We start from the raw sequence: 23,278 nt of genomic DNA on the forward strand, positions 1-23,278 counted from the left end.
CAATTGCTTTCATGGTGGGCCATTGACATAACTGCAGTCTTGCACTGAAAGATGTGTTCATTTTGGCTAGCACCACTTGCGTTGTTATCATTATTCGTTCACTAGCTGTAGCTTTCCTTTACCTTTTAGCTGTCATACTAGCCTAAGGTCAGCCGGTGTTTGGCCCTGGGTTGTCCTCCTTGCCTATGTGTTTATATTTTTGTCTCTCAGTGTCAGTGGTTACAAGGTACAAACATCAAGGCTTGGTGTCTAATATGTCCTAGGTTTAATTTTGGAGACTGGCAAAAATACGAAATGGTGCAAGTGTAAGATGAGAATATGGATATCTTAAGAGCTTGGAAAGTCGGTTCGTTTCCTCCTTTGCAATTGTTACCTCTTGTAGGTTAAAGGGATAGGCTTATATTATTGATTGAGAAGAATGGAAAACTTCTTTCTGCAAACCAGGTACTTCATAACTATTGAGAGATGTATTTAAAAGTAAATGGGACAATTTACTTGTTAACACTGAAATTTTCACTACGGGTGTTCTGTTACATTTTACATTTTCTGTGTATATTGTTTTATATGTTTGGATGTTTTACATTTTAATGTTATGTTGTTTATTTTATTGCAGTTTGTACTGTTATATTGTAGTTTGTTGTTCGGGCCTGGCCCCATGTAAGCCGCTCCGAGTCCCCGTTGGGGAGATGGTGGCGGGGTATAAATAAAGATTATTATTATTATTATTATTATTATTATTATTATTATTACTACTACTACTACTACTACTGTGATGGAGAATTGGCATATAATAAATATCATATATTTATAATGCTTACATATTATCCATCTGTCATATGTCGTTATATTTAATTATATTTATTCCTGTTTGTATAGAGAGTACATTGGATATAGTGTTACATTGAATCTGGGACAATTTGAATCCAAATCCATGCAGAGCCATGAATCTCAGTGGATAGGTTATATTTGGTAACTTTTACTTACCCAGGATTGTTGTGGGGATGCACTTCATGCTCCCTTGAACTCATTGCAGGAAATGTGGGATATATGTAACTAATAAATACATGAATATATTCAAATTACCATATGCAAATAAAAATATCTATTTTTTAAAAAAGATGATATTTCTACAAGCTCACAGCAAACTTCCCTTTCAATCAAAAAGGTGATTTTGGGGACTATGAGTGATGGAGGGGGGAATGTTTATAGCACAGGGGTGTTCAAAACATTGTGTTGAAACGATTCACATTTGCATCTAAATTATCTGTCCCCTATATTTGTTCTGTTAAATGAGCATGGTGACACTAATAACTTTGGTAAGGATTGATGTGAAACCGTATGGATGTTATGATGGAAACCAGTAGCTTTTCGGCTGCGTTCCAGTGAACACGTGGATTCCTAGGAGGCTTAACAGGGCTGAGGCAGCTAAGAGGGGGAACCAGAGCTTAGTGACTTTGTATGAAGGGGTTCCCAGATTTCACTCTGCAGCAACTGAGGTTTAGAAGGGTCTCTATTTGTGGCACGGGGTAAAACTTCTGCTTGACACTCTAGTCAGATGAATCAGCACTGGGCAAGATGAACTAATGGACTGACTCCGCGTAAGGTGGCATCAAATGTCCTCTAGAAGCAAGTTTGCCTGGAACTGCTAATCTACCACTGCATTGCATGATTGCTGAACATTGGGTGTGCCCAAGAGTGAACTCTCACTTTGCATCGCATGATCATAAAGTTTTTCCAGGTCTCTGTAGGAAGCAAGTTTGCTCTCTAGACATGTGCAAGATCCTTTGTGATCACTTAAGTTTCTATTTCATATTAGCAAAGTTAGAGAGGCAATGGCAATTCACGTTTTATTCTTGTTCACATCATTTCTTGCTCTCTGAATGCTGTTACACATTATGACTGTGTTTGCACATTTTTCAGTCATTTTTTATTTTATCCTGATGCCTTTTCAGTGGTTACTTGCATTTCTGCAGATGAGAGCGTCCTTGTTTCTAATCATTCCGCATGGAAGCCATATTTTATGACACTTATCATGGGTACTGCTATGATAGTCTTTGTACAGAACTGCCTAGTATTTCATGCAGAATATTTTTTCTCAAAAATTTTGTTGTTTGTGTACAAAATGTGATCGCTACTTTATTATTATTATTATTATTATTATTAAACTTTATTTGTACCCCGCTAGCATCTCCCGAAGGACTCAATGCGGCTTACAAAGGCCAAGGCCTCAACATAACAACAACAAACAATAACAAAGCAAGCAAATTAAAAACATAAGCAATAACACAACAAAACATTACACTATTACACAATAAAATCAGGGCCGGGCCAATGATGGGTACAGGTTAAAAGTGCTGGCTGGTTGAGGTGATATGTTGGAGTTCTGGGAAAGTGCAATGTGCAGAGAGTATTAAACTCTAATAAAGTGCTTCTGGGACAGAGTGCTGGAGGTTATCCTATTCTGGAAAGGCACATCGGAATAACCAAGTCTTCAAGTTCTTCCTAAAGACTGCCAACATGGGTGCTAGTCTAATGTCTTTGGGGAGGGTGTTCCAAAGTCGGGGGGCAACCACAGAGAAGGCCCTGTCCCTCGTCCCCACCAAACGCGCCTGCGACGCAGGTGGGATCGCGAGCAGGGCCTCTCCGGATGAACGAAGTGAGCGCGTGGGTTCGTAGATGGAGATGCGGTCACACAGGTAGGCAGGTCCCAAACCGTTTAGGGCAGGGGTCCTCAAACTAAGGCCCGAGGGCTGGATACGGCCCTCCAAGGTCATTTACCTGGCCCTCACTCAGGGTCAACCAGAGTCTGAAACAACAACAACAATCTTATCTCATCAGCCAAAAGCAGGCCCACACTTCCCATTGAAATACTAATAAGTTTATATTTGTTAAAATTGTTCTTCATTTTAATTACTGTATTGTTTTTAACTGTTTTTGCACTACAAATAAGATATGTGCAGTGTGCATAGGAATTCATGCATGTGCAAAAGCCCTCCCAGACACTGCCGACGCCTGAGCCTCAAGCGTAAGTGATGAATCCAGGAGGACACCCAAACTGCGGACCTGTGACTTCAGGGGGAGGGTAACCCCATCCAGCACAGGTTGCCACCCTATACCCCGGTCCGGTTTACGATTGACCAGGAGGACCTCTGTCTTGTCGGGATTGATCTTCAGCTTGTTCTTCCTCGTCTAGATAGCCACAGCGGCCAGGCACTCGTCCAGCACTCGAGGGGCCTCCTTGGAATTTGTTTTTGGTTTAGCACAGAGATAAGTAAAATTTAAAGAAAATTAATTACAAAACTTCTAGAATTGGCAAAAATAGGCACATTATCTTGCTTAATAAAGGATAAGTCAACTATAACTTTTTAAAAGAATGGAAACTGTTTATATAATTTATAAAGAAAATGTAAAAATGCTTGCATGTTTTGAAGATTAAGTAAAACATTACAATAGCAAGGTGATGATGATAATGATTATTTATTTATTTATTTATTTCATATATTTATATCCCGTCCTTCTCCCCACAAGGGGGACTCAGCGCGGCCTCACATGAACATCAGCATAAATACCATAAAAATTACAATAAAATCATTTAAAAGCTTTGTACATCTTCAGTAAAATTGAACAATAAATTAATAGATTAACGTACCAGTAAAAACCAAGCTGAGCCGGAAGAATCCATGTCACGAAATCCAAATTTCCTTTTCCTATTGCCGCTGACCTTTAATCAAAGGCCTGGCCCCAGAGCCAGGTTTTCAGTTGTCTTTTAAAGGACAGGAGGGAGGTGGCCAACCTGATGTCCTTAAGGAGAGAGTTCCACAGACGGGGGGGGGGGGCACTGCCGAGAAGGCCCTGTCTCTCGTCCCCACCAACTGCGTTTGCGAGAGTGGTGGGATCGAGAGCAGGGCCTCTCCTGATGATCTTAAGCTTTGTGATGGTTTATAGCAGAAGATACCTTCGGACAGGTAATCTGGGCCAGAACCGTTCAGGACTTTAAGGGTTAAAACCAGCACTTTGAATTGTGCCCGGAAGCTAATCGGCAGCCAATAATAATAATAATAATAATAATAATAATAATAATAATCTTTATTTATATTCTCCTCTGGGGGACTCAGAGCTTATTACAGTATTTACATACAGAGGCAAACATTCAGTGCCTTTACAATCATATACAATGAAACACACAAAAAAATGCAGAGGCTTCTCCTTTCATTTCCGGCATGTGGAAGCAGTACTCCTCTCTGGCTCTGGGGAGGTGCTTTTCCCCATTTTCAAGCTGAGGAGCCTGTATTGTCACCTCCTGGTTGTGTGACCAGTAAGATTGCCAGGAGCATCTCTTTGCCTTTTCCTGCCGAAGTGATACTTATTTGTCTACTCACATTTGCATGTTTTCAAACTGCTAGGTTGGCAGGAGCTGGAGCCAACAGATGGGAGTGCACCCTACCTCGCAGATTTGAACTGCCAACCATCAGGTTAGCAGTTCAGCAGCACAAGGGTTTAACCCATTGAGCCACCGCAGCCTCCTAGATACAATAAAGAAACTCTTAAAATAAGAGATTAGTTGGATTCCATTTAAACTTTTTAATTTTTTTATTTTGATTGTTGTTTTTACTTGAGAGTCTGGGGGGAAATCTGGTTTTAAATTGATGTATGTAGCGATGTAGTTTACATATGGCAAAATTTGTATAACAACACTTATATTTCTTTAAAAGATTGATAAATATATACATATACCTGAAAAATGGGGGAAAATGAATGTTCAGGGGAATCTCAAACTTTGCAAAAAATAATAATAATTAAACAACTAGGACAGCACAAGAAAACCCCAATCCCTAGTTGAGGATTAACCTTTTTCATAGCCTTTCAATACTGAGTGTCTGTTGTGGGATAATACCAAAAAAATGGTTGAAAGGGTAATGGAATATACCAGTCATGGGCAACCTTTTGAGTGTGGTGTGTCCAAATTCGCCAAAAAACTGAGCATAATTCAGGTCGTGTGTCACTTCAAGAAAAAAAACATAATTTCGCAATATTTAGTTTAAATAACAAAAAATATATAATTGTAATTCCCACGTTCTCTCTTATCATGTTGTTCTACCTCTCTTTATGTAAATAATATCCTTTTTGGAGTGTTTAATAAAAATATAATTTTAAAAACCCAACAAAATATTATTTATTTTTAATTTAATTTAAATGTATTTCTAGCATTTAATATGCTATTTAATGTATTTCTAATAATAATAATGCAATAACAATAAAGTAACATTGCAAAAAATATTTTGATATTTAATTTACCATTTCATTTAAGGCATATATATATATATTAAGGCATATATTAAAAATATTTAAAATGCATTAAATTAAAATGCATTAAATTAAATGTCAAATTAAAATTCAATTTACCATTTCATTTAAGGCATTCTGAAATATTTGAGTAATAGAGCAAAGTATTATTTACCATTTAATTTAATTTAAATATGTAACTTCTTAATATTTAGGAAACAATGCAAAATAATATTCGTTTACTTAATAATTAAATAAACCAATATTATTTTGCAATGTTACCTAAATATTAATAATATTTAAATATTTTTAAATTTGACATTTAATTTAATGCATCATAATATTTGAATAATATAGCAAAGTAATAGTATTTATCATTCAGTTTAAATATGAAACTCCTTAATATTTAGGTAACATTGCAAAATAATAATTTCTTTCCTATTTATTTTTTAAAATGGCATAAAATAAATAAACAAATAATATCCAGCGGGCGCGTGTCAGTAGAAATGGCTACGCATGTCAGTACTGACACGTGTGTCATAGGTTCGCCATCACGGGAATATACTATGCTGGAAGAGGGGATAGTTTACCAGAGCCTGGACAAATTATGGTAATTTTTCCTAGAATTCTCCAGCTAGCATGGCCACAGGGAAGTTTTGCAAGCTTTGGTTCAGACAACATACTAGGAAATCTCTTCTGTAAAAAGTAACAGCTTTTTGGGTACAGAATCTTGATGATATAATTTATATTTAAACTATTGGTTTTAAATGTGGCCTTAATGACATGCAGTGACCTGAGGTGTACTTGCTCAGCTCGCTTTCCTTTTAAAAATAACCTTTTAGTCAGCTTCATCTCATTTACAAACATTACAGCATTGCTGAGAACTAGCAGAGACAACAACCCAGTGATCTCCAGAATTGCTGTTGAGCAAATAGGAATGCTCACTCTGGAGAAATGCTGCTGTGTTCATTATTGTGGGATTTACTGTACTTCTTCCCAAATTGCTTGTGAGGCTCCAGCTACCTTGGAGAGTACAGCTGTTTCAGCAGACCTAACAGACAATGATTGTGATGCAACATTTTCTTGGCATCAGCAAATGCTGAAAACAGGCTTATCGCAGGATTGAAAAGGAATTGGCGGGATGAAAACTGACTATTGCATCATTTTCTCTTTGCATAACACATATCTAGCAGTGATGAAGTTTGCCTGGATAGCAACATTTTACAGATGTATTGTTCAGCTGACACAAATACACACCCTGCATTTATATGACGCATCATCTGAAACTTCTCCATGATGGTATGCCATAACAGCTGGTTAGCAGTTCCAGCAGAATGGATGGCTTTCTCTCTAGTAATTTGTAACTTGGCAATTTCCTCCATGAGACACTGAGGTCAGAATTCCAGCTGGCAATACAGATGATCTGTGTTATCTACATGGATAAATAATTCAGAACTTGTTGAGTGCTGTTGGAGCTCTGATTGCTAGAAACTGGAGAACGCATTCTGTCACTGTTCTGTAAAGTTGGGAAAGCCGCAGAAGTGAGAATTCCAACAATGTATTCATTTGGGAGATAGTGGACAAACGACTGCCTGATTTTTCAATATCTGATATCTTTTTTTTTTATTTCATGAGGGCTAGTTGCAACTTCCTGTTGTACCTCAGAGTAGATTCACCTTGCTGAAGACACCAAACCACACACAACCAGAAGTCTTTATAGTTTATTAAAGATAAAAGGTAAAAAGTTCTTAAAAGCAAAGGTTAATGTTCCAACAGAGCAATATCCTAAAGCACTTGAAGCTTAATCCAAAAAGACACCAGCAAAGCAAAAACCCAAGAGAACATGACAAAGTCCTGAAACCATAAACACAAAAACTTTAAGATAAATCCAGACAAGCATAGGCAAACTTCTTAGTTGAAAGCAAAGTATTTTTACAAAGATTTGGTCTCACACACATGGCTTAATACCCTTTGCAAAACATGGTGGTGTTTCTTTGGCCTCTGGCCTCCCTCTTGTTAGTATTCTTTGACTCCTTCGGACTAGGAATTCCAAACGGTCAGCCTGATCTAAGGTTCCCATTTCGTCAAGGTCAGTCTGTTTGTTAGTGTCAGCCTGTTTCCATGCTTGTTCATTATCAGGCTGAGAACTATCCTCCTTCTCTGAATCAATCTGCACCTGCATCTGACTATTTTCAGTATCAACACTCTCATGCCTTGCTGTGGAAAACTGCACTTCTTCATTGTCTATAACAGGGACGTCTATCACAGAGACATCTTGAACCAAACTGAACCTGAGTCCCATCATCCTCATCAGAGACAGTCTGTGATTCCAGCTGAGTCACAACACTTCCCTATTAATCGATCTAAACATCTTTCCTTCTTATAATCTGTTCGATATTTTTTTTGTGTTTTTACTTCATTAGATTTGTTTAATTAGATAGTGTTGATTAGGCTTGGTTGATCAAAAAAATGGTTCAAAACTAGTTTCAGATGAAGGAGGCACTGGTGGTTCAATTCTAAAGTCACTTGAAAAAAAGTCGAAACTTTCAGAAACTTTTAAAACTTCCGAATCACTTCATTAATGCCGGACGTGATTGCACAATATGTGGAAAACAGCACTGACATTGGAGAAACTCCAGGGCCTTCTCCCTCTCTCATTTTTACACCAATCTTGATGAAACTTGATATATTGTTACAACACATCCTCCTCTGGTAGCATACCAAATTTCAACACATTCAGGTGATCCACCAATTTTAAAGAATTTTTAGAAACAATTTTAGAAGTAATTTATTAAAATTAAAATAAAAGAGCTACCTCCTTGAATTTTTAACTTAGAAATATGGTCTAATTAAAACTGTCAGTATTGCATTGCCCTCTTATAAATCTGTGATGTGGCCATATTTGGAAGCCTATGAATAGTTCTGGTCTCCACATTTGGAAAAAGCTATTGTTCAGCCTGATCAACAGATTCATAGTTAGATAGTATTCCTTGATTCAAAAAGTCACTAAAGGTCTCAGTGGTGAGGAATGTTCCAGTTAGGTCTGTTATCGGTTATGCCATTACTGGACTAGAATAATAGGATGGCAATCTATATTCTGATTAATTTATTCTTATTGGACTAGTGACATGCATTATACGGTTTCCCTTATAGATGTCTGAAGGCTGCAGATGGTACAGAAGACCATTGGTACAGAAGACCATTGGCATATGACACCTGATTTGACATGCCCACCAGGCAGCAAGGTCTATTGTTTTGAGGACTGAACTATTATCCTAGAGATCATGGTTCAGTTTCCCACTCAGCCATGCAAAGCAACATTACCCAGAGATATGAGTGTTCTTTAAAATCTCTCTAGTGTCTGTCCTATCCTTTGGTGTCTAGTGTCTGTCCTATCCTTTTGGGGAAGTTATTTAACTTCACCAAAACAACCAGAACTAGCTTGGTGCCTTCCTTCCCTAATCAGGAGATAAAACCAGGGCTCACATGGCAGAGGGAGAAGGTGGTGCTGGAAATATCAAACATGGTCTTTTGTTTTACTCTGAGTGACAACACTCGGCTGTGATGAGGAGGCATTACATTGAAAGCTGTATCATACATCATAACCTTGAAAGGGCATCCATGTGGAAAGGCTTGGTGATATGCAGATTTATTTAAACAAAAATATAATTGAAGGGTGTGATGTAATCCTGTTGACAGCTTCACTTCAGAGAAATGACCATAAATTCTTCCGTGAATGAAGTGCCAAACACTTGGCACTATTACATTTATTTCCAGTGCCAATGTATTCTGTAAGGAATTGCTGCTCACCTCCGTCTCCCCATAGTAATCCCTGGTGGATAAAGGCATTGAGTCTATTGCTGGAAACAGCACAGTCAAGGGGCTGCACATGCCAGATTCCTAAGCATGGTACCTTCTCCCCTTAAAAAGAAGTTGACTGTACAGTGTACAGTATTCCTCTGTTAGTGAAAATGGATGTCAGAATATCAGATGAAGTTTTGGTAGGCTCAAGACTTCATTCTACTATGAAACCTTTGGGTGGTCTTTTGAAGGTGTGATGATAAAGGGGGCTGGAAGACAATAATATATATTATCCTGAGGTGCTTTGAGGAAGATCAGAATAAAAATAGAGATGGGAAAAATAAATATCTGTTACAATGGAAAGCCAGTTCTTTGGATGTACCATAACAGAGTAAAATAATAAATGGAATAATAACAAAAATAAATTGAGAAAAATAAGAAATGTGATAATGATAATAAAGAGCAAAATAATAAATGGAATAAAAATAATAATAAGAGTAAAATAATGTAAATGTAACAATAATAACAATAGAGTAAAATAATAAATGTAATAAAATAATAATAGTAACAGTTTAACAAGTAAATTGACTCATCCATTGTTTTAAATTGTTTTTAAATTGTGTTAGATTTTAGCCTGTTCTTGTAAGCCGCTCCGAGCCCCAGGGGAGTGGCGGCATATAAGTTTGAATAATAAATAAATTTTAAAAAGCCGAGGGGGGCTTTTTCAGACTAAAAAACAGCTGAAAAACTCGGCTTATACTCGAGTATATACGGCATTTGTTTGCATTAATTTAAATCATATAGAACCTTAAAAGAAGTATCATTTCTCCATTTTGGTTAGCGTTTAATTTCAGCATTCCTGCCACTGACTAGCTCATCTGTACATTGTATTTATTTTATCTCCTTATCTCTTTTTTACCTTTCCCATGTTTCTGTTTCCTCCACCCTTTTTGGAAAAATAATTACAAGAGGGCAGAAGAGCATGAGGCCTTCTAGATGTTAATTTTGCAATGCCCATAACTGCTCATACTTGGTCATGCTAGCTGGGGTTGGTGGGAGTACATTGCACAACATCTGAAATATCCACCTATGTTTTACAGAGTGTTTGCATAACACAGTGGTTCTCAACCTTTGGGTCCCCAGATGTTTTGGCCTTCAACTCCCAGAAATCCTAACAGCTGGTAAACGATAGGTCAAAACACCTGGGGACCCACAGTTTGAGAGCCACTGACATAAGTCATGAAATTTGTTTTTCTTGGTGGTTGGCATGTAAGTGCTGAAAATGTTATGTGACTCTTGCAAGTGTTTTCAAACACTTGAGTTGGGTTATTCATGCCATAAGTAAGACCATAAGGAGATATTAGTAAGGCTCCTTCTTTCCTGCCTTTCCTGTCTATTAGTTACCGAGACCTATGGGGCAGCTTACTTCTTGGGAGGAGAGCAATGACCAATCTCGATAAAACAGTGAAGAGTAGAGACATCACACTGGCAATGAAGATCCGCATAATTAAAGCAATGGTATTCCCCGTAGTCACCTAGGGATGTGAGAGCTGGACCCTAGGGAAGGCTGAGCGAAGGAAGATAGATGCTTTTGAATTGTTGTGTTGGAGAAAAGTCCTGAAAGTGCCTTGGACCACGAGAAGATCCAACCACTCCATACTTCAGGAAATAAAGCCCAACTGCTCATTGGAGGGAAGGATAGTAGAGGCAAAGATGAAGTATTTTGGCCACATAATGAGAAGACAGGAAAGCTTAGAGAAGACAATGATGCTGGGGAAAATGAAAGGAAAAAAGGAAAAGGGCCGACCAAGGGCAAGATGGATGGATGATATCCTTGAAGCGACTGGCTTGACCTTGAAGGAGCTGGGGGTGGCCACGAGAGGAAGCTCTGGCGTGGGCTGGTTCATGAGGTCACGAAGAGTCGGAAGCGACTGAACAAATGAACAACAACAAATGCTTAAAAGCTTAAAGCAGTGTCTATTGATTGATAAAGCTCCTTTAATGTTTCTCCACTGCAACATTGATAATCTCATAAGAATAACCTTTAAATTTTGTTGGTGCTCAGTCTTCATTGCAAAGAAATCTAAGTTTTGAACAATATGTACTAAATTCAGATAACATATGTCTTTTAAGAAGCAATGTGGTATCATTTTATTTCAGGTCATGTGTGTGCATTGAGAGAAACGCTATCAACACACTTGCATATCTCTGTGACGGTGATGCAAGAACTGGATTAAATGGACTCCAGATGGCTGTTCAAGCCAGATTAACTAAACTCACCCATCAGAACACTCTTGGTGACTCTTCCATTCAAGGCTTGGTCATCACAGAAGATCATGTGAAAGAAGGTCTCCAGCGGTCCCATATTCTCTATGATCGAGCCGGTGAGTATCTAATAATGCACTGAATTCTGATACTTAGTTCAACTGCGAAGTTTTGCATGATGGATTTAGTTTATTTTCTTTGTACTGGGAAACCACAAAGAGATAGCCATGCCCATTGCAACCAAAACAAAACATCTTCTTTAAGATTATTTATTTATTTATTTGGTACACTTGTATACCGCTAATATCTCAGCCTGTACGGCGACTCATTGCGGTTTACAACATATTTAAAACTACAATATTCAATTTAAAAATATAAAATAAAATATAAAATACATACTTATACATACATAGTATTGGGCCACCAATACAGACCGGAACATCTCATAATTAAAGTCGTAATCCAATTCGTTATCCGTGATTGCTAGTCCATGATCAAAACATCATCACATCGGAATTAGCCGAAAACTTGCTGAAACATCCAAGTTTTCAGTTTTTTCCGAAATGCCATTAGCGAGGTGGCTGATCTTATTTCAGTAGGGAGGGCATTCCAAAGCCGGGGGGCCACCACAGAAAAGGCCCTATCTCTCGTTCCCGCGAGCCGCACTTGTGAAGCAGGCGGGATAGAGAGAAGGGCTTCTCCCGAAGATCTTAGGGTCCTGGTGGGCTGATAGGCTGAGATACGTTCGGATAGGTATGTAGGGCCAGAACCGTTTAGGGCTTTAAAGGTCAAAGCCAGCACTTTGAATTGGGCTCGGTAGCTAATCGGTAGCCAGTGGAGCTGGTACAGCAGAGGAGTTGTATGCTCCCTGCGCCCTGCTCCTGTTAATACCATGGCTGCCGCCCGTTGGACTAGTTGGAGCTTCCGGGCGGTCTTCAAAGGCAACCCCACGTAGAGAGCATTGCAGTAGTCAAGGCGGGATGTAACCAGAGCGTGGACTACCGTGGCCAAGTCAGACTTCCCAAGGTACGGTCGCAGTCAGAATATTATGTCAGAATATCATTTAAAATAGGGTTTGTTTGTTGTTTTTCAAACATTTTTCTCTTTGAAAGAAAGAAATGCTTTGGACATAATGGTTTAGACTCAGTTTCGAGAAAATGCTAAACCATAATTCAGTGCAGTGTGAGTGAAGACATAAATCCTTGGCCTCACCCTCTCATCTCTTCTTTTAGTCTAGCACAACCATCGTTAAAAGATCAGAAATGTCTGCTTCTTGCTTTAAACTAATTAGAATATATGGCTTCTTCTGAACTGGAAGCATTTCTTACTTCAAAAGTATGTTTGAAGCAAGTAACAATCTTAAATGTATTCTTGACATGTGTCAATTTGATCTTGGCTTGTTTTAGACACAGCTTAATAAAGATTAGGAGCCTATCATAATCAGACTCTTGTTTTATTAGGAAAACTAGCTTGGGTACCCAGCATTGTCAGAGTTATTTGTATAAAATGTATAAGGTTGTGTGTGAACTACAACTCATATTATGCCAGGTTAACCTCGAGAAACTTCATCAGTACTTAAAGTTTGTTATGTTGAGCAAGTTTGCTCTAGTTGCATCATCGGTGGTTTTTCAATGTTCTCTCTGGCTGTAGGGTAAACTACAACTCCCACTATGGTGAGTCAGTCCCTTCAAACCCCTCCAATAGGTTGAGTTAGTCATGAGGGTTCTGTGTGCCAAGTTTAGTCCAGGTCCATCATCAGTCGAGGTTACAGTTTCTCTGGTGGTGGATGAACTACAATTCCCAGAAACAAAGGTAGGTTTCCCCCAAAGCCCTCCAGTAATCAAATTTCAGCATATCAGGTATGTGTGACAAGTTTGGTCTACATCCATCGGTGTTTGGGTTTGCAGTGCTCTCTGGCTGTAGGTGAACTACAGCTCCCCCAAATCAAAGTGAATTCCCCCCCCCCCAAAGACCTCCAGTATTTTTTGCTGGTCATGGGGGTTCTGTGTGCCAAGTTTGGTCCAATTCCATCTTTGGTGGATTGCAGAGTGCTCATATAAATCCCAGTACCTACAACTCCAAAATGTGCAGGCCAATTCTCCTCAAAATCCACCAGTATTCAAATTTGGGCATATCGGGTATACATGCCAAGTTTGGTCCAGATCCATCATTGTTTGGGTTCATAGTGCACTCTGGATGTAGGTGACTACAACTCCTATAAATCACTTCAAATACCTCCAGTATGTTTTGTTGGTCATGGGGGTTCTGTGTGCCAAGTTAGTTTCAGGTCCATTGTTGGTGGAGTTCAGCATGCTCTTAGATTGCAGGTGAACTATACATTCCCAGTACTTACAACTCCTAGAAGTCCCAAACATCTCTAGTATGTTCAGTTGCTGATCAATCCCCCTGTTTAGTGTGTGCCATTGAAAATAATAGGAAAGGGTTTTGGGAGAGGCAGTGGGTGGGGTCATGCAAATTCCACACCAATGGAGAGAGTCAGAAACATTGGGATGCATGTGGTGGAGGAAACATAAAATCTGGGATAAAATGGTTCCCATATGAAAACCTTCACTTGGATGGTGGGCAGTATGGCGTTTGTGGAGGACATTGGCAGGACTCTTATACATGTTCATAGTGCTCACTATAACCTGCAGTGTCATTGGAGAGAGGGTCATTGGTGTCTCCTGAGTAGTGGGATCTATAGCTGTTTGTGGAAGCAGGAGCTTTTATGTGTAAGTAGACACTCCAGCCACACACATGCATTTTAACTTGTATTATGTGTGTAGATATGCTGAATTCCGGTTCATTGCAATTGAAATGAGGTTTTACTTGGAGAATATCCTGAATTGTATTTTAGTGTAATGGAAATAAGGCTAGTGTTCCACCAAAATCGTTTTATTTTAATATTTATTCTAGAATGTATGCCCGGCATTTCTACCAAATGAAATTGTGCTACATAATGACAATACCAAAATAAAACACACATTGATTAAAATACAAAAAGAGAAAGCCAACCATAAAAAAAAAATAGTATTTTCCTTTATCCTGTCATAAGAGAAAAAATAGCTGTTGTTCTCAGGAGATCATATCTATCTTCTTCCTGAACTTAACCAGGCCAAATTCTTCATTGCGTCTGCACCTGTTCCAACAATAGGTGTGAAAAATGTGAAGAAGCTGTTCAGGAAGATGAAACTAACAAGAAGCAATTGGCAGTGAACATGCTGTGAACTCACAAAGGGGACAACTTTTAAAGATATAGGATAACACATACCAGGTCTCCGCAGGGACAGTGTGGCACTTGAAGAAAATGTCTTTGTGCGTGACTAAGAATAGCTGGTGGTTTTTTTCCTATATTATTCTAAAAGCACTTGAAAGAATACATTATGATGGCAAAAAGTCATTTCAAAATATATACATTAATATAGAGTGGTTGTGCTTTTTATATACAAGTCCTTTTGGTGTTATGATTTTGTAACATTTCCTTCCAAGCAAAAAATCTTTTTTCTTTACTTTACTGGTAAGGATGAGTTTCCATAATCACAAAGATCAAATGATGAGGCTTTTCCTGATCTGGACCACCGCACGCTACACCTGGGGGCAATGTGTGGGGTGTGTATGTCTGCTTGAGTGCCTCTCCTTCTATTTATGCACAGAGAGGTAATATGTTACAGTAAGTCATAGCAAATTCAAGTGTGTGTTAAAGAAAAACCTTATGATGTTAATTATTATGTGCAGCTGGTAATGTAGGTCAGCTAGCATGTTTGGGCCACACCCAGTGGGGTATAACTATATGGATTTTAGAATACAGTTTGGAGAAGTAATACACTACTCTGTAATACTGCTAAGCTCTAACAGCGATGCTCTTTGCTATGGTGGAATAGCTATTTACTCAAGGTTTATGTTTTGCTCTCTCATCTGAATGGAGATGAAGAAGCCTTATTCTGTGTTACTTACAAGGACTATGTAAGTTTATTGCACTGTTTGATTTTGTATGCAACACTGCAAGTTTATGCCTCTGCTGATAAGAGTAAAATTTTTATGTTCCTTTTTTTCCTCTTGCCTGTGTTTCTTTTGTATGGGATTTGGCTAAAACACGCTCTGCACAACACAATATTCCTCCAGCAGCCACACGTACACATGCATCTAAAGAATTGGGACATGTGTACATGAATACTCATGCAGAAGGGGCACCAATTTAGGGGTATGGACTCACCAGCACTTTAAATGCACAAACTTAGGGGTCCCCTCAACGGCCCAAGTAGCTGTGCAAGGAGGAGGCCATAAGTTGGATTTTTACTACAGAGGCTTTATTGTGGGCCTAGCAATAACAACAAACATGCATACAGGAATGCAATCAAAGGGTTTGTCACACACCCCAATGGGGCTGCAAATCTTTTCTCACTTTGGCAGTAAATTGAATACACGTTCTCATTGGTGTTCAAAGATCAATCATTTCATTGGTCTAAGCGGGCTATAGAAATGCTTATTGGCTCTTTACAATTTTGACTGGCATGTAAGCACACGTGGGACCCTAACAATGGCACAACTATAGTCTATTGTTCTCTAACCATAACTGTCTTAATGAATCAGTCTTATCTGTTCTTCTGTTGCAAGCATAACTCCAAAAGGGCTGGGAAACTTGGAGAATACTAACTAGCCACTAGCTCGCCAGTTTTGTCCTGGCGAAGAGGAAGAGGAACTTACTGAAGAGGAAGTTACTTTTATCCTTAAAAAGTAACTTCTTCTTCAGTAACATTTTCACAAATGATTAGTGTTTTTTTTGCAAACAAAGGCCCTCTGCAGAAGCAGGCCAATAAGTCAGTAAATCAGGATATATGGGCATTGGGAACATCTCTGAAAATTCCCTTTTAAAACTACATCTCCCTCAATGCTATAGCAAATCTGTTCATCCTAAAAGCACCATATGACTAGTTATTTAACTAGGTAGGGGGACATAGGCTGGACACACTGCGTGTAAAAAAAATTAGAATATTAGGCAAGTGGAATTGTCTTGACTTTTCCCTTGGTCCCCCCCCCCCCCCCCCCATAATTCGGAAAATGTTTGACATCAGGGTATTTTGAGAAATTTACACACACACACACACACAGAGTAATAATAATAATATTAATAATAATAGTAATAGTAAACTTTATTTATACCCCAATGGGGACTCAGAGCGTCTTACATGAGGGCAAGCCCAAACAACAAATTACAACAGAGTAAAACAGAAAACACAAATTGAAAACGTGAAACAATTAAACAACAACATCATAATTACATAAAATATGTGAATACATAACAATATAAAATTACAATAAGCACAAAGACAATGACAATGGGCAGGCTACATGTAATGATTAAAAGAAAAACTAATTAAAAACTAATTAAAAACTCGGGCGAGATAAAAGAGAAGCAGTTATTTGCGGAGGAGGGCTCATTATAGCGGGGGTTGTGGAATCAAGCTTTCCCAGGAAAGGGGGGGGGGACATATACTCCAATGACAAAATGTTGAGGCTAAGCAATAATGTGAGATTGTGTACCTACTCACCAAAGACACAGCGGAAGAGCCAGGTTTTAAGGTTCTTTTTAAAGAGTATTCTTGCCACCTGCCTTGCCTGTATTGGTATTGATGTGAACATTTTGAGATCAACAACACAGTTTGCCTTCCTCCCAGTTGCAGTTCCTCAAATCCAGGCAGACCCCATTACAAACATCCAAGTTAACTGTAGTTACAAATGGGGGCGAGACAATGGGAAGTGAAAGGAATTCTACCCCGAAGAAGGGAAATTCACTTTGGTAAAAGTTATCATGGAAAAAAGATGTCTCCACTGAAGCATTTTCATTCATGTGTTGTCGAAGGCTTTCATGGCCAGAATCACTGGGTTGCTGTGAGTTTTCTGGGCTGTATGGCCATGTTCCAGAAGACTTTAAACATTCTAATTATTTCTTGTTTCCAACTCAAAATTTTCGAAATCCAAGTGGCATAGGGATAGAAAATGAGGTGAAATCCTCTTCACAGAGAGCAAAACAAATGTTACAAGATTTTTACCCTTTCCTATGCTAACTAATACTAAACATAAAATTGGCTGGAGTTACATTTTAAAAATGTTCCCATTCTGACTTTCATATAAATTAAACCTAAGAACAAACATCAGAACTTGGAGACTGCCTGTAAACCAAACCTCTTCTTTTCTTTATCTTTCCCAAAGAATGTCACCTCTATGTATTTTTAAAAGATGAAAAGATCTGTTCTTATATGCCCCTTATCAATCCATGGGTTAATGCAAAATGCTTTAAATCCTACTCTTGACTTGTACATGAGGCTGACTTACATATGCATTATGTATAGATACCAGTCATGCTTATTCCCACATGATTGACCCCAGTATTACTGTTTAGATCAATATTTAGTTGAAATTTTCAGTGAACTCTTATTTTTGGCATTCCTTTTTAAGGAAATGAATTTTGCAGTTTGCTTATGTCGGTCTACTTGCGTATGACTATGTGCAAGGATTCCTAATTTGATACCAGCTCTGGCTAAATTCGTGACTTGGCACCATTGCACACCCTGCCCATTTATGTCTGTCTTTTGAGTCTGAGATTGGAATTGGAGATTGTGCTTTGAGGACTAGATTTATCTCCTTACATTTAACTAGTTATGTGCTCATCCTTAATTGTACTTCACTATGGTTTTTTTCAGTGTCTTGGAAGTCTTGTCTCTTACGAATTTTTAAGAATGTTTTAGGTTGCATTCTGTGACAGAGCAATAGATGCTACAATTAAAACGTATGTTGTAATAGAATAGAACTCTCCTTAAAATAAAAAGTGAGCTGTGACACAATACAATCCTCCCCTGTTGCCACAAGCATGGCGGTATTAATGTAAAGTCTTAACCATGAGAATTATTATCTTTCTCCTTTATAAACAATGAAATACAAGCTGGCAGAATTTGACCACACATCTTTAGCAGCACTTTGCTCCAGATACTATGAAGAGTTTGTGTTCAGTCTCATTTTCAAGTGCCTAATATTTGGGTTTAATCCTTGGCATGAAGAGAACGAGAAAGATATGCAGAGAGTATATTTGTGTGGGTCTTATATGTATGGAGTAGAACAACAAGGGGGCCTTCAACACAGCTCTATATAGCAGAATATAAAGGCAGAAAATCCCACAATATCTGCTTTGAACTGGGTTATCTGAGTTCACACTGCCATATATTGAAAGGAGATAATGTGGGATTTTATTCAGCTGTGTGGAAGGAGCCTAAGAAGGTAAATCTTAATTTATTTACTACTCAGACATAAGGAAAAATCTCCCCATTAGTTAAAATTTGGGTATTTTTCTATTGTTTTCAGTATTTTTTTTCATCAATATGACAGAGATTTGAGAAACTTTGGAGGGGGGGGGGATATCATTTGTACCACAAAAAAATGTGTCTAAATTATTGTTCCCGCAAACCCCATGGTGCACCAAATTGATGCAGATCAAACATTGACTACAAATATGTAGATTCCTTTTTTCTCTATATATTTATTAATTTGTTTCATCCATGTAAGTGTTGTTAGGTTTAACATTATTGTATTGTTTGTTTTAATAATCGATATTGCTGTGTTTTATGGAGTATTTTATTTAAATTTAGTTGAGCTTTTATCTTTTGTCAGTGTTGTTTTATGTTATTTGATTTGTTATTGTTTACATTGATGTAAATTACTTGTATTTTATTTGTTTATGACAATGATATGTGCTTTCTGTTATTATACAATTTTTAAAGACAATAATTTTCCCACATGACTTACATAGCTATATACACACTAATTTTCCCCACCCTCCCCAGTAAGGAACAGTAATCAAAAGGATAACCTTTTAATGTTATCCTTTTGATTATGGTTTCTTACTGGGGAGGGTGGGGAAAATTAGTTTAAATTTATAAGTGTTTGTGTGTGTATAGACATGTAAGTCATACGGGGAAATTATTGTCTTTATAAATTAAAATGGATTTCTCAAACATTTTTTTACATTTTCCTTTTTCTTTATAAATAATATAAATAATTAACATTCTTTTTAAAAAATTATAAATTGAATGTATTTATTTATTTATTTAGAAGTTTTATATACCGGTCTTCTCACCTCCAAGGAGGGACTCAGGCCGGTTCACAACATGTGTTCATACGGCTAATCAAACCGTCTTTATCAAACAAGACAGCCTGTAAATATCTGCCAATTCTAAAACTTTTGCAATTTTCGTTTTGGGGGAAATACGTAGATCCCTGATAACCCTAGGCATTTGGCAAAATCTAGTTCTTTCAAAACTCATGCAGCAGCTAGGTACCTTAAACACATTTTCTGGGAAGGATTAGAGGACTTTTACACACTCATATTACAGCTGGAGCTTTTCTGAGTTGTAGCACATTCAGATTGGGCTATAATCCATTGGTGCTTCTACTGCATCAAATTTCATACTCTTTAAGAGGCCTCAAGTAGGGATGTAAGTCTTGGAATATTTCATCTTGTGAAAGCAAAAGGGACTATAGGAGGCCACTTAGCCTTTAAGAAATTAATAGTATCCTCATCATAACATTAGATGATTTCTTTGAGAAGAATAGCATTTGCTGTTGCAAAATACAATAAAATATATTGAAAAAGAGCGAGTAGTAAATGTAAGGGAATTAGAACAAATGAAACACATTCTGATCTTTTTTGTTTGCTTCCAACTTTTGAGGTTGCTTTTTAATTAAGATTTTTTTCAAATATAAAAGTATTTTTGCAAAATGGCTGTGCATGCAAAATGTTACTAAAATGAGCGGTTTGTTACCTTGTGTCACTTTAAAACCACATTCTGACATCGCCTATGAAGCTTATTATCATAGTTGTTTAATTTTTTGTTAACTTTTGTGAACTAATATTTGTAAAACAATGCTTTTGGGTTGGAAAAATTAGCCATTTACAAGGAACATTGCCCAGGGGATGCCCAACTATTTTTACTCAGTCTTCGAAGAGGCTCTTTCCATATCCCCCTCTATTATGCTTCTTCTATTTTATCAGTTTTATACTTATTTATGCAAAGTTTTTGACAGAAAATAAAAATAAACTAATATTTTAGCTTAATCCTTTTTCAAATTATCATACAGTGAATCCCGTGTCGGGAGAAAAATGAAATATAAACTCAATGAATTAATAAATAATGTCATTTAAAATACTTACTTGTTTATTAAAGTACTGGCTTATGTAAATGAAAAGAGAAAAAGCAGTGTTTTAAAAACCACGTTTCAACATGCGCCCGTACATTGAAAACAGTTACAAAGCAATCCTGGTTTTAGGGCCTGCAGCCTGCCAAAAGTTGAAAGGAGATGGAACTAGTCTGAAAAGGGATGTGAGACTGTTCTTGATATGGCCCACTAAACAAAGATCATTCCAAAGACTTGAGGCTTTTAAAATAAACAGCGTTCACAGCTGACACAGGAAATCAAAATAAAAAAGTTTTCGGATTTACAAACATACAGAGGCTCATCCTGCTGGAGGTTTCGCTTTCTCCCCATCTCGTGTTTTAAAATGCCTTTAAAAAAAAAAGAGATGGGAAAATTACTTGTGATGTTTGAAGATTTATAAGAAACAAAATAAACTAGAAGATTGGAGAGATCTCATATACATAGTACAATAGAGTCTCGCTTATCCAACCTTCGCTCATCCAACGTTCTGTATTATCCAATGTAGACTGCCTCCTGCTCGGATCCACAGCTGTTTCAATATATTGTGATGTTTTGGTGCTAAATTCGTAAATACAGGAATTACTACTTAACATTATCGTGTATTGAACTGCTTTTTCTGTCAATTTGTTGTAAAACTTTATGTTTGGTGTTTAATTTGTAAAATCATAACATAATTTGACATTTAATAGGCTTTTCCTTAATCCCTCCTTATTATCCAACATTTTTGCTTATCCAAAGTTCTGTCGGCCCGTTTATGTTAGATAAGCGAGACTGTATATTCAATGGGGCTACACATAAGGATCCATTTAACATGTCTGTGGCCCCATCTATACTGCCATATAATCCACTTTCTAAATCCAGATTAACTGGATTATATCACAGCGTACATACATATAATCCAGCTCACATCAGATAATCTGGATTCAGAAACTGGATTATATGGCAGTGTAGATCCTATCTTTGTGCAGGGAAGCAGGAACTCAATTTGACTTTTTAAATTATTATTAATTTTAAAACATATTTGTAGTATAATGGTAGATGTGAGGAGTATTTGTTTCGAGGCAAGGAGAAAATGTATAAGTAAAATTAAAACGTTTATTACATGAAAATATGTGCTTCACAGTGTGTAAAATTGAACATTTACATATAAATAAATAATCATAAAAATAAAAACTTTATTTCTAATCTGCCCTTTCTCCCTCGAAGGGACTCAGGGCAGCTTCCAAAGCTGAAGGCAAACATGCAATGCCTTCTCAATAAAAATATTTTAAAAGCACGCCTTTTTTGAAGTACCTAGACCCAATTATTATTTTTATTCATAAAAATCAAAGTGAGTTATGTAGATGAAGAGCATTGCCCCATTTACACTGTTGAGAAGACAAGCATATTATTGTAGAAACTCATCGAAAATGTCTTAAAATTTTATAAAATATGCAGAAATTAATTGCAACCTTCTTGATCTATTTATTTATTTCTTTACGGTATTTATATTCCGCCTTTCTCTACCCCGTAGGGGACTCAAGGCAGCTTACATATATAGGCAATGACTCGATGCCATGTAGACATACATACATAGTAAAATAAGCATGTACATTTAAAAAGTCATTAAAACATATCAAACCTTAAAACCTACTTATCAAATCCATGGTTTGGACCTTTTGATGTGATGAACATATGAAGGGAAGTGTAAGGCTATTTTCAAACAACAATCTCTTTAAATGCAACCATATTTGTGCTCTTGAGCATATGTTATATCTCTTGTATGTGTGTGTTCATGTGTCACAGTGATTGTCAAAGCAATATGTTTTTTATCATAACCCATTGCTTTGACAATCACTGCCACACATGAACACACACAAGATATAGCATATGCTCAAGGGCACAAATATGGTTGCATACACTTCCCGGTATCCATTGAATACTGAAGGAAACCTAGTGGATTATCACACAGAGCCGCAAGAATGCCAGCTGGAAAAGATAAGCTATGCTTGCCTTTTCAAATATTTAAAGGCCATCTTGGGTTTTGTAAAAGACCAAGCGACGCCATTCCCAAGACTATGACGAGTCTCCCAGCTGCCGGTTTTATTGCCGCCAGCTCAACTTGAAAGCCTGAATGCTGTGACAGAGCAGAGACACGCTGTTTATATTGGCCCGATATCGATGGCATGCCAGTGGACTCTTTGTGTGGAGCACTATTAAAAATAGCTGTCTGCTGGCTTTGTATGTCTTACAAGAGACCACCCTTGTGAAATACGGATGAGCTGAACTTACAGGAAATCCCACTTAAAGAGGGACACATGCTTACATGCTTCCAAATGAAAATACAAAATGTTTTGCTTTTTGCAGCAGAGGGAGAATGATGCAGACACAGATATTGTTATTTTGTAGACTCTCAGTTAACTGGCACCCATGGGTTTGCTTGAGAGTTACTATTAAAATAGACCTAATACTATCCGGGGATGTCCAAAGTTCAGCCCATGGGCCAACTGCAGCCCTGTTCAAATTTCCACTGGTCCTCTCTCTCCAAGCTTCTCTTCCTTGCTTCTTTCCTCCCTTTCTTTCTCGATTTCCTTTCTCTCTTTGTTAGTTCCTTTCTTCCTTCTTAGGGATCAGGACCCCAGAAGAGGGAGGAGAGAAAGAGAGATGACGGCCTCTTGCGTCCCTTCACTCCAATTAAATGTTGTCTTCTCCGGTGGCTCCAGCCTCGGCCATCTCATCCCAG

The 23,278-nt window shown here is 37.7% G+C and overlaps 1 protein-coding gene across 1 annotated transcript in view; it reads left to right on the forward strand.

The window, feature by feature from the left end:
• WRNIP1 (WRN helicase interacting protein 1) overlaps positions 1–23,278 on the forward strand; it is a 61,633-nt gene that overhangs the window by 34,472 nt on the left and 3,883 nt on the right. Inside the window, exon 4 of the mRNA XM_060774737.2 lies at positions 11,245–11,468. Within this exon, the coding sequence (XP_060630720.2) occupies positions 11,245–11,468 (224 nt within the window). The remainder of the gene's footprint in view (positions 1–11,244; positions 11,469–23,278) is intronic.

This window comes from Anolis sagrei, chromosome 4, assembly GCF_037176765.1.
Source record: "Anolis sagrei isolate rAnoSag1 chromosome 4, rAnoSag1.mat, whole genome shotgun sequence".
NCBI classification, from domain to species: Eukaryota; Metazoa; Chordata; class Lepidosauria; order Squamata; family Dactyloidae; genus Anolis; species Anolis sagrei.